Source organism: Onychomys torridus, chromosome 12, assembly GCF_903995425.1.
Source record: "Onychomys torridus chromosome 12, mOncTor1.1, whole genome shotgun sequence".
Lineage (NCBI taxonomy): Eukaryota > Metazoa > Chordata > Mammalia > Rodentia > Cricetidae > Onychomys > Onychomys torridus.
In genome coordinates, this window is record NC_050454.1 from 1,247,113 (window position 1) to 1,264,861 (window position 17,749).

General features: G+C 50.7%; 1 protein-coding gene across 1 annotated transcript; it reads right to left on the reverse strand.

Moving 5' to 3' along the window:
* Positions 1-380: 380 nt before the first annotated feature.
* On the reverse strand, positions 381-4,147 carry LOC118594224 (cytochrome P450 2J2-like). Its single transcript, XM_036204056.1, has 5 exons — positions 3,983-4,147; positions 3,453-3,594; positions 2,707-2,894; positions 691-832; positions 381-592 (listed from the first exon to the last, which is right to left on the reverse strand). Exons 1-5 carry the CDS (start codon positions 4,145-4,147, stop codon positions 381-383), a joined length of 849 nt encoding a protein of 282 aa, XP_036059949.1.
* Positions 4,148-17,749: the final 13,602 nt, after the last annotated feature.

Here is a 17,749-nt window from a genome sequence, read left to right on the forward strand (position 1 = left end):
TGTTTATAGGATTGTGGGGAAGCCTTTCCCTTTGAATCTTCTTGGCTATTACATTGTGATTTCCCCCAAATGACCTATGCGAACTGATTCAGTGTCAAACCTTACCAAATATTATATAATCCTCCCCTGCCAAAACCTAATTATCCTGCTCTAAGAACCAAACCACCCTAGCCCAGTTACTATTGCTGGGTTCCTGCTAAGTCCGTTTTCTGGGATTAAGGTCAGAGCTTGTGTGAGAACTATGGGCAGCTGAGCTAAGTAACAACCCACATCTTCCTATTCTCTGATTTTTTTTAGGGCTGACAGACTGCAGATCTTTGTGTGTGTGTTTGTGGGGCGGGCAGGGGGCAGGCTGGAGTGGCAGGTCTGCTTACTCCTGACTACAGGCCTTCCTCTCTAGGGCTAAGGCTGCTCAGGCGAAACACTGCACAAATCTTCTGGGGTTGAGGCTGCAGTGTCCCCCCAAAGACATATTCCAGCCTGAGGCCCTGGCTCCCTTCTGGTAATTGAAACCGAAAGGTCCTGAGGAGGGTAGCAAACATCAGGAAGAGCTCCATTCGGGCCAGCTGTTCCCCAGGACACACCCGATGCCCTGGAAGCAGAGGGAAAGGTCAGAGAGTAGCAGAGGGCTGTATCTGTCCCAATTACCTTCCCACCTACCACTCCAGGACCCAGCACTGTGCCTGATACCCGCAGAGAAGGGCAGGAAGGCCTCATTGGCCACAAAGTTTCCATCCTTGTCTAGGAAGTGGCCAGGGTTGAACTGGTGAGGGGTCTCCCAGCACTCGGGGTCATACAGCACAGAGGCCAGATTGGGCAAGATGATGGTTCCCTGCAGAGAAGAGCTGGTGTAGCTCATGGAGGCTCAGACTGCCCAGTACCCAGCTTTGGCCTGGGGCTAAAGTAACTGCAGGACCCAGGGAGGCCTAGCAGGCAGACCCTCATTGGCCCTCCAGGCGCACACCCATTAAGGAGGTGAGTCTCATTCCCCTGGATTCATGGCTGCCCTCCATGGGGGAAGGGAAGAAAAGAATGGAGAGAATAAAAGGTGTGGGGGAGGGGAAGATCAAGTGTTGGAGAGACAGAAAACGTAGAGCCGTACATGGTACATGGAAACTTGACAGGTTAGTACTGGGGAGAGGAGACCATGGATGTGTCCTCACCTTCACCTTCACCGTAGCCCTACTTGTGACCCTTACCTACCCTGCAGCAAAAACTGATGGAGACTGCAGAGGGAGCTGACTTTACAAGGGTTCCAGCGGTGTGCACTGTTGCTGAGCTTGCTGCCTGCCTGGGCTGAGGGGCCTGGCCAGGCTCTAGCCATCTGGACCAATAAGACACCCAGACGTGCTCACTCTGTGACTCTATACAGAGGTGTTGGGGAGGCATGTGTTCCCATTAGTGCCTGAGTAAGCTGCACATTTTTCCTTACAGTGCTGGGAATTTCCCTGGGTCTCGGCCTGAAATTTAACAGCTAGATGCATTGTGATCACCAACCCACTCCCCCACCCCCCCCACCCCCTGCCTGTAGTGTTGGGAAATAAACCCAAGGCTTCACTCACATGTCCTCTACCTCTAAGCCAAATCATCAATTCTTGGTCAACAGCTGAGTCATCTCTCTTGGCCAACCCAACAGTTCTTACTAATCACCTTCAGATGAAGCGACATTTGCAAAGAGGCCATGGTCTCTCATATATCCCATCCCAAATGACATCTGGTGCCTTGCAAAGCACGGACAGATCTTGGTTCATGGAGCAGTAGTCAGAACACCCCACATCCACACACAGAAGGCCAACATGCCTTTCTTCCGGAATCATCTGCCTCCTGGGGGCTCTACTCTCGCCTGTCCTCGGGAAATGGCAGTTTGAAGTTCACCATTGCTTAGAATGTCTGAGCAGAGACAACTTGAAGAGCATCTGTGTGCTGGGCCCGTTGCTCTTACTGTCTCTCAGTTGATGAAACAGCGTGTTGAGTAGTGTTAACTGTCAACTCAACAAAATCTGGAATGACCTGGGAGGTGGGCCTCAAGCGTGGCTGTGGGGGATCTTGATTACATTAATTGAGGTGAATAGACCTAACCACAGTGGGTAAGGGAGCACATTTCCTAGGCAAAGGACCCTGGGCTGTGTAAGGGTAGAAAAAGCAAGCCAGATTCTAACATGCATTGGCTCATTGCTCCCTGCTCCTGACTGAATATAATGTACCAGTTCTCTCAGGTTCCCGATGCCTTGACTTTCCCTCAGTGATGACCATGTCCATCTCTTCAGTCCCTAATTTTTTATTTTTGAGACAGAATCTTATGTAGTCTAGCCTGGCCTTGACTCTGTAGCTGGAAATGACCTGGAACTCCTGATGTTCCTGCCTCTATTTCCTGAGTTCTGGGATTACAGATATGCACTATTAACTTTTATTTGTTGGCTTATTGTTCTATTATTGGCTATTAAACCTAGGGCCTTGTGCATGGTAGAACTACATAAATTATGTGTGGATGACAAATACTGGAAAGAGGTATCTTAAAATGCCCTGAACCACAGGACACTTTAAGATCATCAATGACTACATCCTGTCATAGTCCCATCCCAATGCCACAGGGACTGAATGATGGCTAACTGTCAGGGTGACAGGTGCTGGGACAAGTGGCTGTGCCAGGCAAGAGTGCTTTCTGCAGGTGCTGGGTCTGGCATGGGCCCGTTCCAGACTACTTACCTTGGGCACGTAGTAACCGTGCATCCAGGTAGAAGTCACACACTGACGCACAGCACCCACAGCCACAACGCTGCTAAGACGCTGCACCTCGTGCAGGACAGCTCGGGTGTAGGGCAGCCGTTCTCGATCCTCATAGCAGATGGCTTGCGAAGTGCCCAGCACCTCGTCCAGCTCCTGCTGCACTCTCTCTGTAGATGGCTCAGTAAGGTCTCGGGAAGATGCCTGTGGCCCACCCCATCCCACTGGACACCTCTATCCAGTTTTCCATCCAGAGACAGCTGCTAAAGGTCACAGCCTGAGGTCATACCCCCCCACCTCCAGCTGTTCCGTGGGAGAGGCCCCAGATGTGAGTCTCATCGCCTAGGAACCGTTGTCTTCATTTGACATGTGAGGAAACCAGGCCTCTACAGGGCAGGGACTTTTGCCCTCACAGCTGGTTACAGCCTGGTTTGTTCCTTGGAGAACTCCAGCTACCTTCGTTCCTCACAACTGTGATCTTAACGTTAACCTGGCACTTGGCAGGTGCTGAATCATTACCGAATGAATGAGGCCACACTTCCCCAGCTACACCAGTTCTGAGAGGCAGAATGATTTCCCAAGGTCACAGGCTGGCAACTGAAATCCCTCATGGCTGACTCAAAGCTGTCAAGGTCCCTGTGCCACAGAGATGAGAACAGGACCCTCCCCCATGGCCACAGAACAGAGTGATGGCAGCATGAAGCAGGGTATAAGTGAGGGCACCCTACCCTGGACGGCTCTGTGATGGACCAGGAGTATGAGTGCCCAGTGCAGTGTGGTAGCTGTGGTGTCCGTACCGCCTAGAAACAGGTCAATCACCACTTGGATCAGGTTCTCCTCGTTGAATGTGGAGACAGGGTCAGCCATGGCCTGGTGGGGTGGGGGAAGGAGCAGCCTTGGCTCTAAGGGTTCTTTATGCACAGCCCTGGTGTCTTCCTAAGATCTGACTTGTCCTAAGACTTAGAAGACCAGAGCTCCTTGAGGGAGAGACCCCTTGGAGGGAGGTCCTGAGTCCTGGGACAAGATTGGCTTCAAGAGGGAACTGCTGTGGAGTTCTGCCCCCTTCATGTAGGCCCTCTGCTTTGCAGCCTACCCTCTGCAGAGAAGCTAGCTCTGGCCTGGAAAGACCCTTTCTTAACCCAAGTGTCCAGGTGCCCAAAAGTTTTCAGAATGAGTCAAACATGAGAAAAAGCTCATGGCTGAGAAATGAGGTAGACCCCAGGAACACAGGCTCCCAATCTCTGCGCTCCAGGCTAACCTTGGTGATTTGTGACAGGTAGCAGTTGATGAAATCCTTGGGGGCCTCAGATGCCCTGAGCTTGTGCCTGATGATTTCATGGCGGATGAAGCCCCTCACAGCCTCATGGTACTGAAATATCTTCTGGTGGGGCCCTGAGAGGTAGCGGAGGGCCCAGGGAAACATGTCGTATAGCTACAGAGAAAATGGTCCACTCAGAGCCTACTTAGGCACCAGTCCCAAGTCAGAATAGCTCAGCACTGTACTGGGGCTCCAAAATGCGGTAGGCCTCTGACTTAAAAAGCTCAGGCCTGAGCAGAGCATGGTAGCTCATGCCTATAATCCCAGCACTTGGGAGACAGGAGACAGAGGCAGGAAGATCTCTGTGAGTTTGGGGCCGGCCTGGTCTACAAAGCGAGTTCCAGCACAGCCAGGACTCTGTTACACAGAGAAACTCTGTCTCGAAAAACAAAACAAACACCCCCTCCCAAAAAAAAACCAACTCAGGGTTGCCTTTTATGTAGAGAGCCCCAAATTGTCTAGACAGAAATGAGAGCCTGGGGAACCCAGAGTCAGACCCAGCCATACCTCCTGCCTGTGTTTACCCTCCCAGCCAGACCCTGGCAGAGGCTCCCCTCTGACTCGGATCCAGATATTCCTATGGCCTGCATACCAGTCTCCCCAAAAGCCAATTACCCGGCGCCAAAAGGTGCTGGCAAAGGCTAGGCCAAGGTTGATGGCTTGAATTAGTTCCAGGAAGATGGGCTCCTCTGAGAGGAGGTGATGGCCAAACACCAGGGCCCCAATAACTCTCGTTGTGGATCGAACAATAGGAGCCTGAGGGTCGAAGGGTCTACCTGTGAGGAGAGGGGAAGGTCTGTGAGGAGAGGGAAGGTCTACCTATGAGGAGAGGGGAAGGTCTACCTGTGAGGAGAGGGGAAGGTCTATCTGTGAGGAGAGGGGAAGGTCTACCTGTGAGGAGGGGGAAGGTCTACCTGTGAGGAGGGGGAAGGTCTATCTGTGAGGAGGGGGAAGGTCTACCTGTGAGGAGGGGAAGGTCTACCTGTGAGGAGGGGAAGGTCTACCTGTGAGGAGGGGGAAGGTCTACCTGTGAGGAGGGGGAAGGTCTACCTGTGAGGAGGGGGAAGGTCTACCTGTGAGGAGGGGAAGGTCTACCTGTGAGGAGGGGGAAGGTCTACCTGTGAGGAGGGGGAAGGTCTACCTGTGAGGAGGGGGAAGGTCTACCTGTGAGGAGGGGGAAGGTCTACCTGTGAGGAGGGGGAAGGTCTACCTGTGAGGAGGGGGAAGGTCTACCTGTGAGGAGGGGGAAGGTCTACCTGTGAGGAGGGGAAGGTCTACCTGTGAGGAGGGGGAAGGTCTACCTGTGAGGAGGGGGAAGGTCTACCTGTGAGGAGGGGAAGGTCTACCTGTGAGGAGGGGGAAGGTCTACCTGTGAGGAGGGGAAGGTCTACCTGTGAGGAGGCACAAAGAGCTCTGCCTCAGCATTCACCCAGCACGAACATGGCCATTCCTTTACTTAATTCATTCTCATACCTCACACAGGTGCCTACCAGGCGCTCCCCAATACCTTCTGGGAGCCATGTTCTGTGAAAGACTGTGAGAGGCTGATCAGACACATCACATGGTGCAGGCATGTCACTGCTGGGAAGAAGGTGGTAGGACAGGAACTAGCTGTGCCTAGGATTCAGGGAGAACTTTGTTTCCCCAAGACAGCGCTTCTCTGTCCTGGAACTCACTCTGTAGACCAGGCTGGCCTTGAACTCAAGAGGTCCACCTGCCTCTGCCTCCTGAGTGCTGGGATTAAAGATGTGCGCCACCACCACCCAGATCACCCAGATTTCAGGGAGAACTTTTTAAGTCTTTTGAGGCCTGGAAGGGTGAGTATTGGTTCCCCACAGAGAAGGAAGTGTTGTGGTCTATGAAAGTCCAGAAGGAAAATCAACATGTGCACAAGGCTGGAAGTATGAAAGGCCCTAGGTGTTGACTGAACACATCTGGCTTACCACTTACTTAGGCATTCTTAGGTCTGTGTCCACTCACCTTGGGGAAACTCATACTCAAACCACTAGTAATATTCTTAGGTTTCAGAGACACAATACACACACACACACACACACACACACACACACACACACACACACACACACCTCTACAGGGATATGCATGAGTGCAGAGGGGCACAGGACGGGGCAGGCTTGCCCTGTCCCAGTTCTTCTCACCCTGCTCCTGGTGGAACACCTTAACCAGCTCTGCTGCCTCATGCTGCAGCTGCAATTCCAGTGCCTGCTTGCCAAGGCCCAGCTCTCGAAGAGTCATCAAACAAAAGCGTCTCTGCTGCCGCCATGTATGCCCATTGCTGCAGATAACACCTGGGCCCAAGGAGGGAGAGAGATGGCCACCCTTCCCCCACCCTGCCAACTGCTACCTCAGGCAACTCCACCAGGCCTAGAAAGCAGACTTTTCTCCACCTACGTGGGGCTGCTGCTCTGACCAAGAGAAGAGGGGCATTGTGGGGTGGTGGTCAGTGAGCCTAGGGTCCTTAGGGTGGGCTCAGATATGTGTGTTCCCAGCTCTCCGGTCTGATTCTGCCCCAAGTCCCCCCACAGAAGTGAAGGAAGATATAAAGGAAGGAAGAAACAGAGAGGCCCAAGGAGAGAGGACAGGAGGGATGGGCACTTTCCGAGAAGGAAGGCACAGTCATGGGTTTTTGCAGGTATTCTGGACGGCTTATTCTCCAACACCGGGGAAGTGAGAGCAGTTTCCTAACTAAAGACAAGCACATTGTGGGTCAGAGCATGAAACTGACTCGCTTAAGGCCACAGGCCAGTAAAGGGCTAAGCTGTGCTTGGATGCAGGTCTTCTTCCCATCTGTCTTCCTGGTAACAGCCCTATCTGTTCACAGTTCTCAACAGTCCTTGCCCTCTTGAATGCAGTGATGTGTAGCCTCATAGAGCTGCCCTTCCATCTCCATAGGAAGGGCAGACTCACCTTTTTCTCCAAACAGGTCTCGGAAGAATGGAGTGAGGGGCCTCCCCGAGAACTGTTCTGAGTTGGAGACCAGTGCTTCCTTCACAGCCTGGAAGCCACTTAGTACCACAATGGGTGTGGAACCCAGCCACACAGTGAACACGTTGCCATGAGTCTGAGCCAGCTGTGGAGAGACCAGGTATCTCATGGTTGTCCATGAAGCCTCCTGGCCTCACTTGCTGCGATCACCCTCTTGGCATGAATCCCTTCCTTCCTGCACCTAACCCTCAGCTTCCGGTGTACCTCCTCAGAGCACTTACCCACTCCTCAGGAACCAGCCCAGGGGCACAGACTCCCTGGAGTTGGAGCTCAGCACTCACACCACATCAGTCCTGGGAATGGGTGTGTTCTGGTATTGTTCGTGATATAAACAGCTATACTGCCGGAAGCCCCCATTCTCCCACCCACTTCCTGTGGTCCTTAGACTCCGTTTTACAACCTCTGTATGCCCCTGCATTTGGCAGGTGAAGAAACTGAGGCTCACAGCTTCAGAGCTGACAAGTGACAAGACCAGGATCTCCCCATCCCCACATCTGGCCCTAAATCTTGCTTCTACCCCAGTGTCCCCAGGCTGAGAAGATGAAGTTCTTCTGTCCGTCCCTTTAGGGCCTCATGCTTGTGGTCTGGCTCCCTACCTGCAACAGTGCATCTGGGTGCAGCTGAAAGTTTAGTTGCCATAAATTCCCAAGGAGGGGGAAAGGGAAAGGGCCAGGAGGAAGGTGGCTCCTTTTCCAGCAGAAGGCGGCAAGCTTCAGGAGCAGGAAGGAACCAGCCAGGAAAGCCAGCCCACTGAAGAGGGAGAACATGTCTGCGGCCCTGGGGCTCCTCTCCTTCCCTTTGCTCCCCAGTTACAAATCAGGCCGCCTGCTGCTGTCACCGGCTTTTATGCTCTCAGGCTGCTTGGTGATGGGAGGCACACCAGCGAGGAAACCCACGCCGTCACACCACTCACACAGGAGCCGTGTTACTCAGCAGGGCCGCAGGGCTCTATTAGGGGACAAGTTGCAACCAGCCTTGCCGATGTCCCACACAGCTCCATCTTGGGGAGCCTTCACTCAGCCTCTGCCCAAAGGGTCCGTTAACTGTCTGTTAGCCGAAAGGATGAATGTCTCCTCTGGGGAGAAACTGCTCCATCAGGATGTGACTAAAGCCGGGCTCTTGTGCCTGCTTTCCACCCAGGGGCACAGCAGCTTCCGAATCTCTCCAGCCTGCCTGCCTCCACGTGTTCCGTCCTCCGCTCAGCATAGTCCTTCACCTGTCCGGGGTCTCCACGTCTGTCAGAAGTCATGGTCCGGAGCCTTCTGTCTATTTTTGGCTGTCCTGGGAGTAGACTTCTGGGGTTCCCTTGCCTCAGTTTCTCCTGTGGGCTGGAGGTGTACACTAGCGTTAGCTAGCTCCTCTCAGAACTGTCACACCAGAGCCCAGCAACAGAACACTCCACACTCCAGTTGGGAAACTGAGTCAAGACACTATTGGCAATGGAGTATGGATGGGGTAGGGCATCCAGATGAAAGGCTAGCCACAGTGGGAGACCTGCCACTCCAGGCTTCAGCCTCAGAAGATGGCAGAGTCCTGGAGATGGACTGTGGTTGTGGCCACACAATGATATGAAAGCACTTACTGCTGCTGAATCATACTTGTTTTGTTTTGTTTTTCAAGACAGGGTGTCTCTGTGTAGCTTTGTAACTATCCTGGATCTCACTCTGCAGCCCAGGCTGGCCTCGAACTCACAGAGATCTGCCTGCCTCTGCCTCCCGAGTGCTGGGATTAAAGGCATGTGCCACCACCGCCAGGCTGAATCACATATTTAAGCAAGCTAAATTTTATGGTTTGCATAGTGTTTTACCACATTTCTAGTATGATTTTACACTTTTCTTGAGAATACCACACACACACACACTTTTTAAAAAGCATAACTACCTCTTCTCTCATCTTCCAACTCCTGGTTCCTCCAAACAGCTTCATGTCCTTTTAAAAATGGTTGTTTGATTTAACCTACTGTGTCCAATTAGTGATGCTCATGTGTGTGTGGAAGTGTGACAGACTCTGGTGCATAGGTAACCAACCTGACAGTGGTCACACTCCCAAAGCAACGATTCTCCTTCCCCCGGCAGCCGGCAGCTGCCAATAACTCCTCAACTAGAAGTGAGGGAGGCTTCCTGAGCCTGGACTCTATTCGTGCTGGAATGGCCTGATTGCGCAGGTCACCACAGCTGTGGTGAGGTCATGACTGCTATAGTCACGCATATCTAGAAGACGGTAGTTCACAGCTCGACTCTTAATCTTTCCACTTTCTCTTCTACGCTGTCCCCTGGGCCTTGAGGGGAAGGGGCTGATACACATGTCCAGTTTAGGGTTGGGCACTTACCAGTCCCTGGTTCTTAGCACTTTGGCCAGTCATGAGCCTTTGCATCAGCTGCTGCCCCCGGGGTGCGGGGTGGGGAGAAGCTTCTCTGATTAATGTGGTTTGGTTTTGAGAAGGAATCTCAGGTAGGGGGGGGGGGGGCTGCCCTCAGATTTGCTACATAGTAGATGAGCCTCCTTGTTCCACCACACAAGGGCTGGAATTACAAGTGTGTGTGTCCAGCTTTTGCTACATTTTTTTTTTCCTTTTTGAGACAATGTATGTAGCCTAGGCTGCTCGCAAACTCTTAATTGGTGGAAGCGGGCCTTGAACTCCTGACCTGCTTGTCTCTACCTCCCGAGAGCTGGGATTGCAGGCAGGGTTGCCATGGCAGGCTTTGTACTACAATTTTCAAAGGGTCAGGAGGCAGAACTGGGAGGAAGCTGGGGTCCCATAGATGGGTAGGCTTATAGACAAATCCATGCAGCCTCCTGTACCCAGGACTTTCCTGGCATCTCCACCTCTGGGGACACTGACTCCAGGCTCTCGACCGGATGTAGAACAATGTTGAACTCGCTGGTCTACTGGGAGGTGAGCTAAGACGGTGCGGTGTGGAAACTGTACAGTTAACACCGTGACGTCGTGGACTGAGCTACCTTCCACTAACAAGCCCTGCTTCCCTTCCAGATGTCTCGAGAATACAGGTCTTCACCGGCTAAACTGGCCCATTTAGGAGGCTGAGGCGGGAAGACTGTGAACTGGAGGCTACCCCGAGCTATAATACTGAACCCCCTTTCTAAAAACAAAACAAGGACGAGACTTACCTCTGAGGCCTTTCCAGGTGGATTTCACCAATGGTTACCCGCCGCTTCCTTACACTGCATGTCTCCCACAGCACCCCTGGCCTCACTCAGGGTTAATCTCATGGCTCTGTCAACCTTACCTGTCTACCCCAGTTTTTTACAACGTGGCCAAGTTAGCATCAAGTTTCCTTTTCTTGGGGACTGTGTCAGAGTTTGCTTCGTTTTAAGTCATTGAATGGTACACTTACTGAAGAAGGACTTGGTAGTCGAGTCCCTGGCTGTCTGTGTCCTGTTCTACATGAGAACATGACAGTCCTTTCATGGGACAACCTCCTCCTGTCCCTGCTGCAACGAGAACTCCTTGAGCCTAAGACTTGCTCTCACTGAAGTAGCTGGTCATGGCCCAGTACAGAGGACCAGCATTCATCTGAACTTTTATGCTGGCAGTCTGGGGGTGTCATGAGGGGTCCTGCTGAAGAACATCAGAGTTTCATCAGAAACACAGAAACTTTAGTGTAATGAAGATGTCCACGCTGCCGCTGAGGAGCTGACTGGCTCTAAGGACAGAGGTGAGATACAAAGATGGCTCTGCCATATGCCTGCATGTTCTACCTGGGCATACCTACTCAGCTATATGGAGCAGGCATGGTTTGCAGAGCCTTCTCAAATCAGATACAACATTTAAAGGCTTTTCTTTAAAGGTGGAAAACCTATCACCCTACTGGGAAATGTCTCCCCAACCTTCCCCAGTGTGTTGACCTGTGGCAGGCTTCCCCCCTCCCTAGCCAAGGGTTACAGTGTTCTGCCCATTGGGAAACAAGTCTGCCCAACCCTCCCCAGTGTGTTAACCCATGGCAGGCTTCCCCCCTCCCTCGCCCAAGGGATACAGTGTTCTGGATGCTGGGAAACATGTCTGCCCAACCGTCCCTAGTTAGTATGTTGACCTGTGGCAGGCTTCCCCTCTCCCTAGCCAAGGGTTACAGTGTTCTGGCTGCTGGGAAACAAGTCTGCCCAACCCTCCCCAGTGTGTTGACCTGTGGCAGGCTTCCTCCTTCCCTTGCCCAAAGGTCACAGCGTTCTGGCTGCTGAGGGCTGGACTCAGTTTCTAAAACAGAGACACACCCAGCATGCTGGGCCACCATATTCCGGAGATAGCAGGCAGCAGGGACATGGAGGCCCCAGGAATAAAAGCCTTTATTACTCAGCTTCAGTGACTAAGCAGTGGCCACCAGGTTCTCTTGTAAAGGACTCCCCATGTAGCAGGTGGCTGACGTAGGTACAGCTGCCAGCAGGTTCTACCAAGCCCTTGGTGGAGTCTTAGCTGTCATTGCTACCCAGGCCGTGGGGCTATTTCCTTGTTAGAATTCTGCAATAAGAATGGACAAAACTCAGACTTCCTCCCATGCCATTACTCTAAAAACTTGCAGTAAAGCAAGAGCCCTTTCCAAGGCATCCACGGGCATTCCCAAACTATGTCTACCTGGAGTACTGGGAAGGAGGTTTCACGTCTACGTAAACTCAAACCCAGGTCTCCTGTCTCTGGTTCAGTGTTCTCTCTTCATGGCTACCTCCAGCACCGGCAGAGGAGGCCCTGAACCAGCACTGGTAAAGGCTGCCATGCTTGTGGGGTTCTAATCCAGCCACATTAGACTGCTGCCACTAGACAACCCTCCTGTGAGCAGCTGCATCCAGAATCCCTCGTTAGGTGCCAGAAGGTGCAGGGTTCTGGGGATGGCCACTCCTTCCTCTCTGCCTACAGACACGGTCAATCAAGAGCCCTTACCATGGCACTAGATAACAGTGGATATGGAAGATTAAGCCTCAACCGTGGCAACAGAGTCTCTCCCCTCTACAGACTGTCTCTCACTGTAGAGGCCCCCAAGCCGTGCCCCCCACCAAGCGAGAACAGGATCAATAGAGGTGGTACAAAGGCAGGAGATCCCTACACTGGCCTTCACACACACAAAGAGGAGTTAATTCTTCTTTGGCTTCATATGTATAACGTGCCCCTGTGCTTCTTATGAGTTCTGAGAACAAATCCAAGGTACCTGACTCCTCTGGCTATGACGTGAAGTCTCCAGAGGAGAGAAGCCATTTCTGGAGAAGGTTTGGAGACCTGTGGACTCCTAACTTAGGAAAGGACAAACAGACCATATCTGGTCCGTGGACTTCATGGCCAGTGCTTTCTTTGCCTCTCAAACACACTCATCAACACTACCACACTGACGCCGAGTGTCCAGCTGTCGAGTTTGGGAACATGCCCTGAAGCCTGGCAGCCTGCTGTGAATTCAGTGCTGAGACTCTGCAGGGGGCTTCAGTGGAATTTCAAACTCACTATTGAAAAAAAGGACCCAAACAACAAAAGGCTTCTCCATCAAGCTATGCTCCAAAGCATATGAGCTCAGGGCTCAAAACAAAATCCATGTCTGAAGGTATGGAGAGGAGACACCAGTGTCCTCCTCAGCAATAGCCAATCCTACCCACAGTGCTTCCTGCTGTTGAAGTCCCTGGGCTTGGGGCTGGAGAGAAGGCTCAGCAGTTACAGTGCTTTCCCAGAGGATCCGAGTTCAAGTCCCAGCACCCATACTGGGCAGTTTACAACTGCCCCTAACTCTGGGGGTCTGAAACCCTCTTCTGGTCTGGAATCAGATTCTGAAAATGCATTGGACTAGGTATAGTGGGCTTGGCACAGGATGCGATCATGTGGGAATGGGGGATGGTGTACATCTTTCCAAGGTATCGTTTCTCTCTCTCTCTCTCTCTCTCTCTCTCTCTCTCTCTCTCTCTCTCTCTCTGTTTCTCTTTTAAGACAGGGTTTCTCTGTGTAGCCTGGCTGCTGATAACTCACTCTGTAGACCAGGCTGGCGTCGAACTCAGATTCAACTGTCTCTGCTCCTGAGTGCTGGGGTTAAAGGCGTGTGCTACAACCACCTGGCAAGGTGTTCTTTCAGCCAAACATTGCTTTGCCTAGCTGAATACAAATGCCAGTATAAATAAATGGCACATGGCTGACCCAGCCCTGCATTCCTCACTCATGTGGGGAAGGATGGGCACAGAGGTGGTTTTGTTTCCAGTGCTAAACAGTGCCTGGCATTTATTGGATGTTCAATAAATACTTCTCAATAAATATTTTTTTTGGAGGAAAGAAAGAACATACTAGGGGCCAAGTACTGGGAAACTATGAGCGCAGAAAGTGGTGGAGTGAGAAGTCAGGCAGCTGCAGGTCCTGAGGACTGAGGGGAGCCCGGAGGGTGGGGTGAGGGGTACGGCCCAAAGCTCACTGTTCTCAGCAGAGGTCACAATGGCTCCAGGGCAGTGGCTTGCTAGGTTCTGTCAAGGGCATAAAAACCGGCCAGAGCTGTCTCCCCAAACCGTGAAACCAATTGTTCTATGCAAAGTCAGCATATTCACCCCAAGTATTATGTGTCCACAGGCTTACCTGGATGGTACTGGGCCTGTCTCACCTGAGTGCTGGGGCTCCCCTTCAGGAAGATGCTGCATCAGAGCTGTAGGGACCCTGTTCTCAATCTGAGCTAGCCAAGCTCTCCCCAGGTGAGTCCACCTGAGAGGGAGGAAGGGAGCTTGCCTGAGCCAAGGGTCATGCTCTACCCAGGCCAGAGGGAGATTCTGGGTACAGAGAACATTGCATGGAAAAAGGGGATGTGTCCCCCTTTCTCCTTCCTGGTACTTGAAAGTGACCTCAGCAAGATGGAGGCTTTGCAGGTCATATATACTATCATCGGTCACACTTAGAGGTAGACAAAACTATAGACCTCACCTAGTCGAGCACTGGTTCCTGATTACTGAAGTTGAGATCACAATATCAAAGAACAGGCTGGACTTCAGGGTTAGGCTGCTCCGGCATGACTTCCCTGTACTTCGCTGCCGGAAGTAAGCTTTATGTCATATAAGTCACACTTGTAAAATGGTGAGAAACTGCAGTTGGTCAGCCCCCAAATGCTCAGGACAGGGTTTAAGGGTTTACCACACAGGATTCACACAAATTGGCCAGCAGAACCCCCACAGATTGTGGCGTACAACCTCTGGGTCTGGCCCAGACATGTCCTGCTCAACATTTCACCCTTCCCAGATCTACAAACCAGTACAGATGATCCGCTGAGAACTTCAAGTTGAGAGGTAGGGAAAATGGCTACATGAGCAGAGCCTCCATTCCATCACGGCTAACTGAGAGCATGGGGCCACTGTTACACTGGCAGCCTGCTGCACCAGAAACAGAGTAGAAATTACCTTGAAAATATCAAATTAGGCAGAAATGGTGCTGTATGCCTTTAATCCTAGTACTCAGGGGCTGAGGCAGGCAGATCTCTATGAGTTCAAGGCCAGCCTGGTCTACAGAGCAGGCTCCTGGCTAGTCAAGGCTATACAGTGGGACACTGTCTCAAAACAAACATGCAAAAAACAAACAACTCAAATGTAAAGCCATCCAAGAAAGAAAAGCTGAAAACACTTCACCAACCAGCAGAACTGGACTGAGCTTACAAACAGCAGCCAGTAGTTGTTTTGTCAGTGGGTGTTTCCTGCCCAGTCTAAGATTTTGCTTTCTGGTCCCAACATTCCAAATGTTCCTCTGCCTTTTTTCCCTCTTGGGTCCTATTACCTAATATACTAGGCAACTGTCCCTTAAGATTTTGGGCGGTGGCATACACCTTTAATCTCAGTACTGCGGAGGCAGAAGCAGGTAGGTAGATCTTTATGAGTTCCGGGCCAGCCTGGTCTAGAGTGAGTTCCAGGATAGCCAAAGCTGTTACTTACACAGAGAAACTCTGTCTCAAAAACCCCACACAAGTAAATAACATTTTTGTAAGGGCGAAATACTTGACCAACCAGCATTTTTTTTCTTGCAGTTTATCTGATGGTCCAGGGAACTGGGACAGTTTAGAGGCTGTAACTGTAACATGAAAAGGGAAGGGAAGGGACCTTAGGGCAGAGAAAGGGCAGGGGAAAGAGTGATAGCATAGCATACGGCTCCAGGAAATGACTGAAGCTGGAGCAGTGTTATGGATTAGCTCAGCAGTACAACTTTTTTCTGGCATTCGTGATACCTAGTAATACCTCCACCCCCAACACACATTACCCTTCCTTCTGAAGAAGGGTCCAGAGAGTTGGAAATGAGCTGAGGGCTGCCAGTCAGGAAGATGAGGTCAGCGGCACTACTAAAGCAAAGACGACTGTTGAGGCGCCTGGTACGTGGGACATGCGCAGTGGGGTCCCTCAGCAGCTGGTGAAGGACGGGGCACTAAGAAAGCCACACCCACATCTACAGGTCTGTTCCTGTACTGGAGAGGAAAGGATACAGATAACAGAAGCTAGGAAAACACTTTCTTTCATGGAGCGAAGCAGGAGGAGCGAGGGAGGGGGGACCAAGAGATGAGAACGAATCAGAAGAAAGTTGGTGTACACCGCAGCAGGGAGTGGAACAGGAAGGGGCCCCTCTGACATCCAAAGGTGAACACAGTGCGCAGTGACCGTGGTTTTGGTCTAGACCAGTGCTGTCCACACCGCAGCGCTTTTGCAGTAATAGGGAGGCATCACACCTGCACCATGGAACACCGGAGTCACAGGCCATCTGCAAAACGAGCGCTTGAAATGTGATAATTAGCTGGGCAGTGGTGGCAATCAGTAGGCAAAGGCAGAGGCAGGAGGATTTCTGTGAGTGCAAGGCCAGCCTGATCTACAGAATGAGTTCTAGGACAGCTAGGGCTACACAGAGAAACCCTGTCTTGAAAAATCAAAACCTAACCCAAACAAACAAAGAATGGCCCCTGGGGAAAAAAGAAAGAAAGAGAGAGAGAGAGAGAAAAAAAAGAGAGAAAAGAAAAACCAATGTTATAATTTGATTTTTCTCTCTTGAAGTAGGGTTTCCCTAAGTAGTGCAAGCTGGCCTGGAGCTTGAGATGCTCCTGCCTCAGACTCCCAAGTGCTGGTACTGGAGAGGGATACTGCCACCCCTATCGGAGCACTGACTTTTTAACTTTTGAGCCATAGAGGTAAGTCCTCAAAATTTCAAGACAGCAATAATTTATTTTTATATTTTTATTTTTTATACTTTTAATTTTTATTAAAAATAGATTTTTATACAACATATTCTGATGATGGATTCCCATCCCCAACTCCTCCCAGATCCTCCCCACTTTCCCCACCCACCCAACTCCATACCCTTTCTTTTTCTCATTTGAAAACAAACAAGCAACAACAAATAATAACAACAAACCCAGACTAGGACACAATAAACAAACAGGGAAAAAAGAGCCAAAGAAAAATCACAAGAGACACACAGAAATCCCATAAAAACACAAAATCAGAAATCATATATAGCAAAAGATCTCTAAGGCTAAAAAGAGAAAAGAAAAGCCCAGACAGAGCACTATGTTTACCTTTGTCCTATGGTACTGTACAGATAAAAACCCTCCCAAAATACCACTAACTTGGTTTTGTGTTGGCCATCTACTGCTGAGCATGGGGCCAGCCTTTAAGTGTGGTTTGTGTACCTGTGATACTCTGTTGGAGAAAGCTAATTATTCCTTTGTGAGTAGATGTCAACTGGAGATGGCCTCTGGTAAGTGATGGGGGTAGGGGGTTGTATCTAATTCCTCCCCTGCACCCAGCACTGGGACCCCATCTGGGTTACACCTGTTCAGGCCCCGTGCAGGACACCAACATCTCCGAGTTCATATGTGCACCTATCCTGTTTCCTTGGTTTCTTCCATCCCTACTGGCTCTCACAATCTTTCTGCCTCCTCTTCTATAGAATTCCCCGAGAGAGATTTGATGGAGGCATCCCAGTTAGGACTGGCTGTTCCAAGGTCTCTCACTTTGTATAATGTTCAGTTGTCAGCCCCTGTATTTTTTCCCCTTCTACTGCAGGAAGAAGGTTCTCTGATGATGGCTGAATGAGACACAGATCTATGAGTGTAGCAGAATGTCATTAGGAGGCATTTTACTGCTATGTTCTTTTAGCTACACATTTGGCTTCCCCCTAGATCCCTAGGCTATCTAGTCTCAGGTTCTTGGTCACCCAAACAGTGCCAGGGGTAGGCTCCATGTCGTGGAGTGGGCTTCAAATCCAATCAGATGGTGGATCATTAGCCTCACAACATTTGTGCCAGTATTTCACCAGTTTATCATTGAGGCAGGTCGCCATTGTAGGTCAAAGGGTTTGTAGCTGGGTTGTTCTCTGATAACACTAGTCAGTAGGGATTAAGGATCTAATAGGCATCAACCCAACTTCTCGTCTATCAGAGTCTGGGTATCTGGCCTTGATGAGATGAGGTCCTTCATCCATCTGAAGTTGAGTTTTGTGCAGAGTGATAAATATGGATCCACTTGTCTTCTACATGTAGCCATACAGTTTGGCCAGCACCATTTGTTGAAGATGCTCTTTTTCCTAGTGTGTATTTCTGGCTTCTTTGTCAAAAATCAAGTGTCCATAGTGTGTGAATTTATGTCTGGGGCTCTGATTATATTCTATTGATTAATGTGTATGTTTTTATATCAATACTATGCTGTTTTTATTTCTATAGAACTCTAGTACAACTTGAGATTGAGGGTGGTGATGCCTCCAGCAATAATTTT

Bases quoted from the DNA above. Each gene is read 5' to 3' on its own strand.
- LOC118594224 (XM_036204056.1), bottom strand. From the start codon at position 4,147: ATGTTTCCCTGGGCCCTCCGCTACCTCTCAGGGCCCCACCAGAAGATA. The intron at 2,895-3,452 runs GTAGGGTGCCCT...AGCCATCTACAG, and splicing joins CCATCACAGAGCCGTCCAGG to AGAGAGTGCAGCAGGAGCTG. The intron at 593-690 runs GTATCAGGCACA...CTCTGCTTCCAG, and splicing joins CTTCCTGCCCTTCTCTGCGG to GGCATCGGGTGTGTCCTGGG.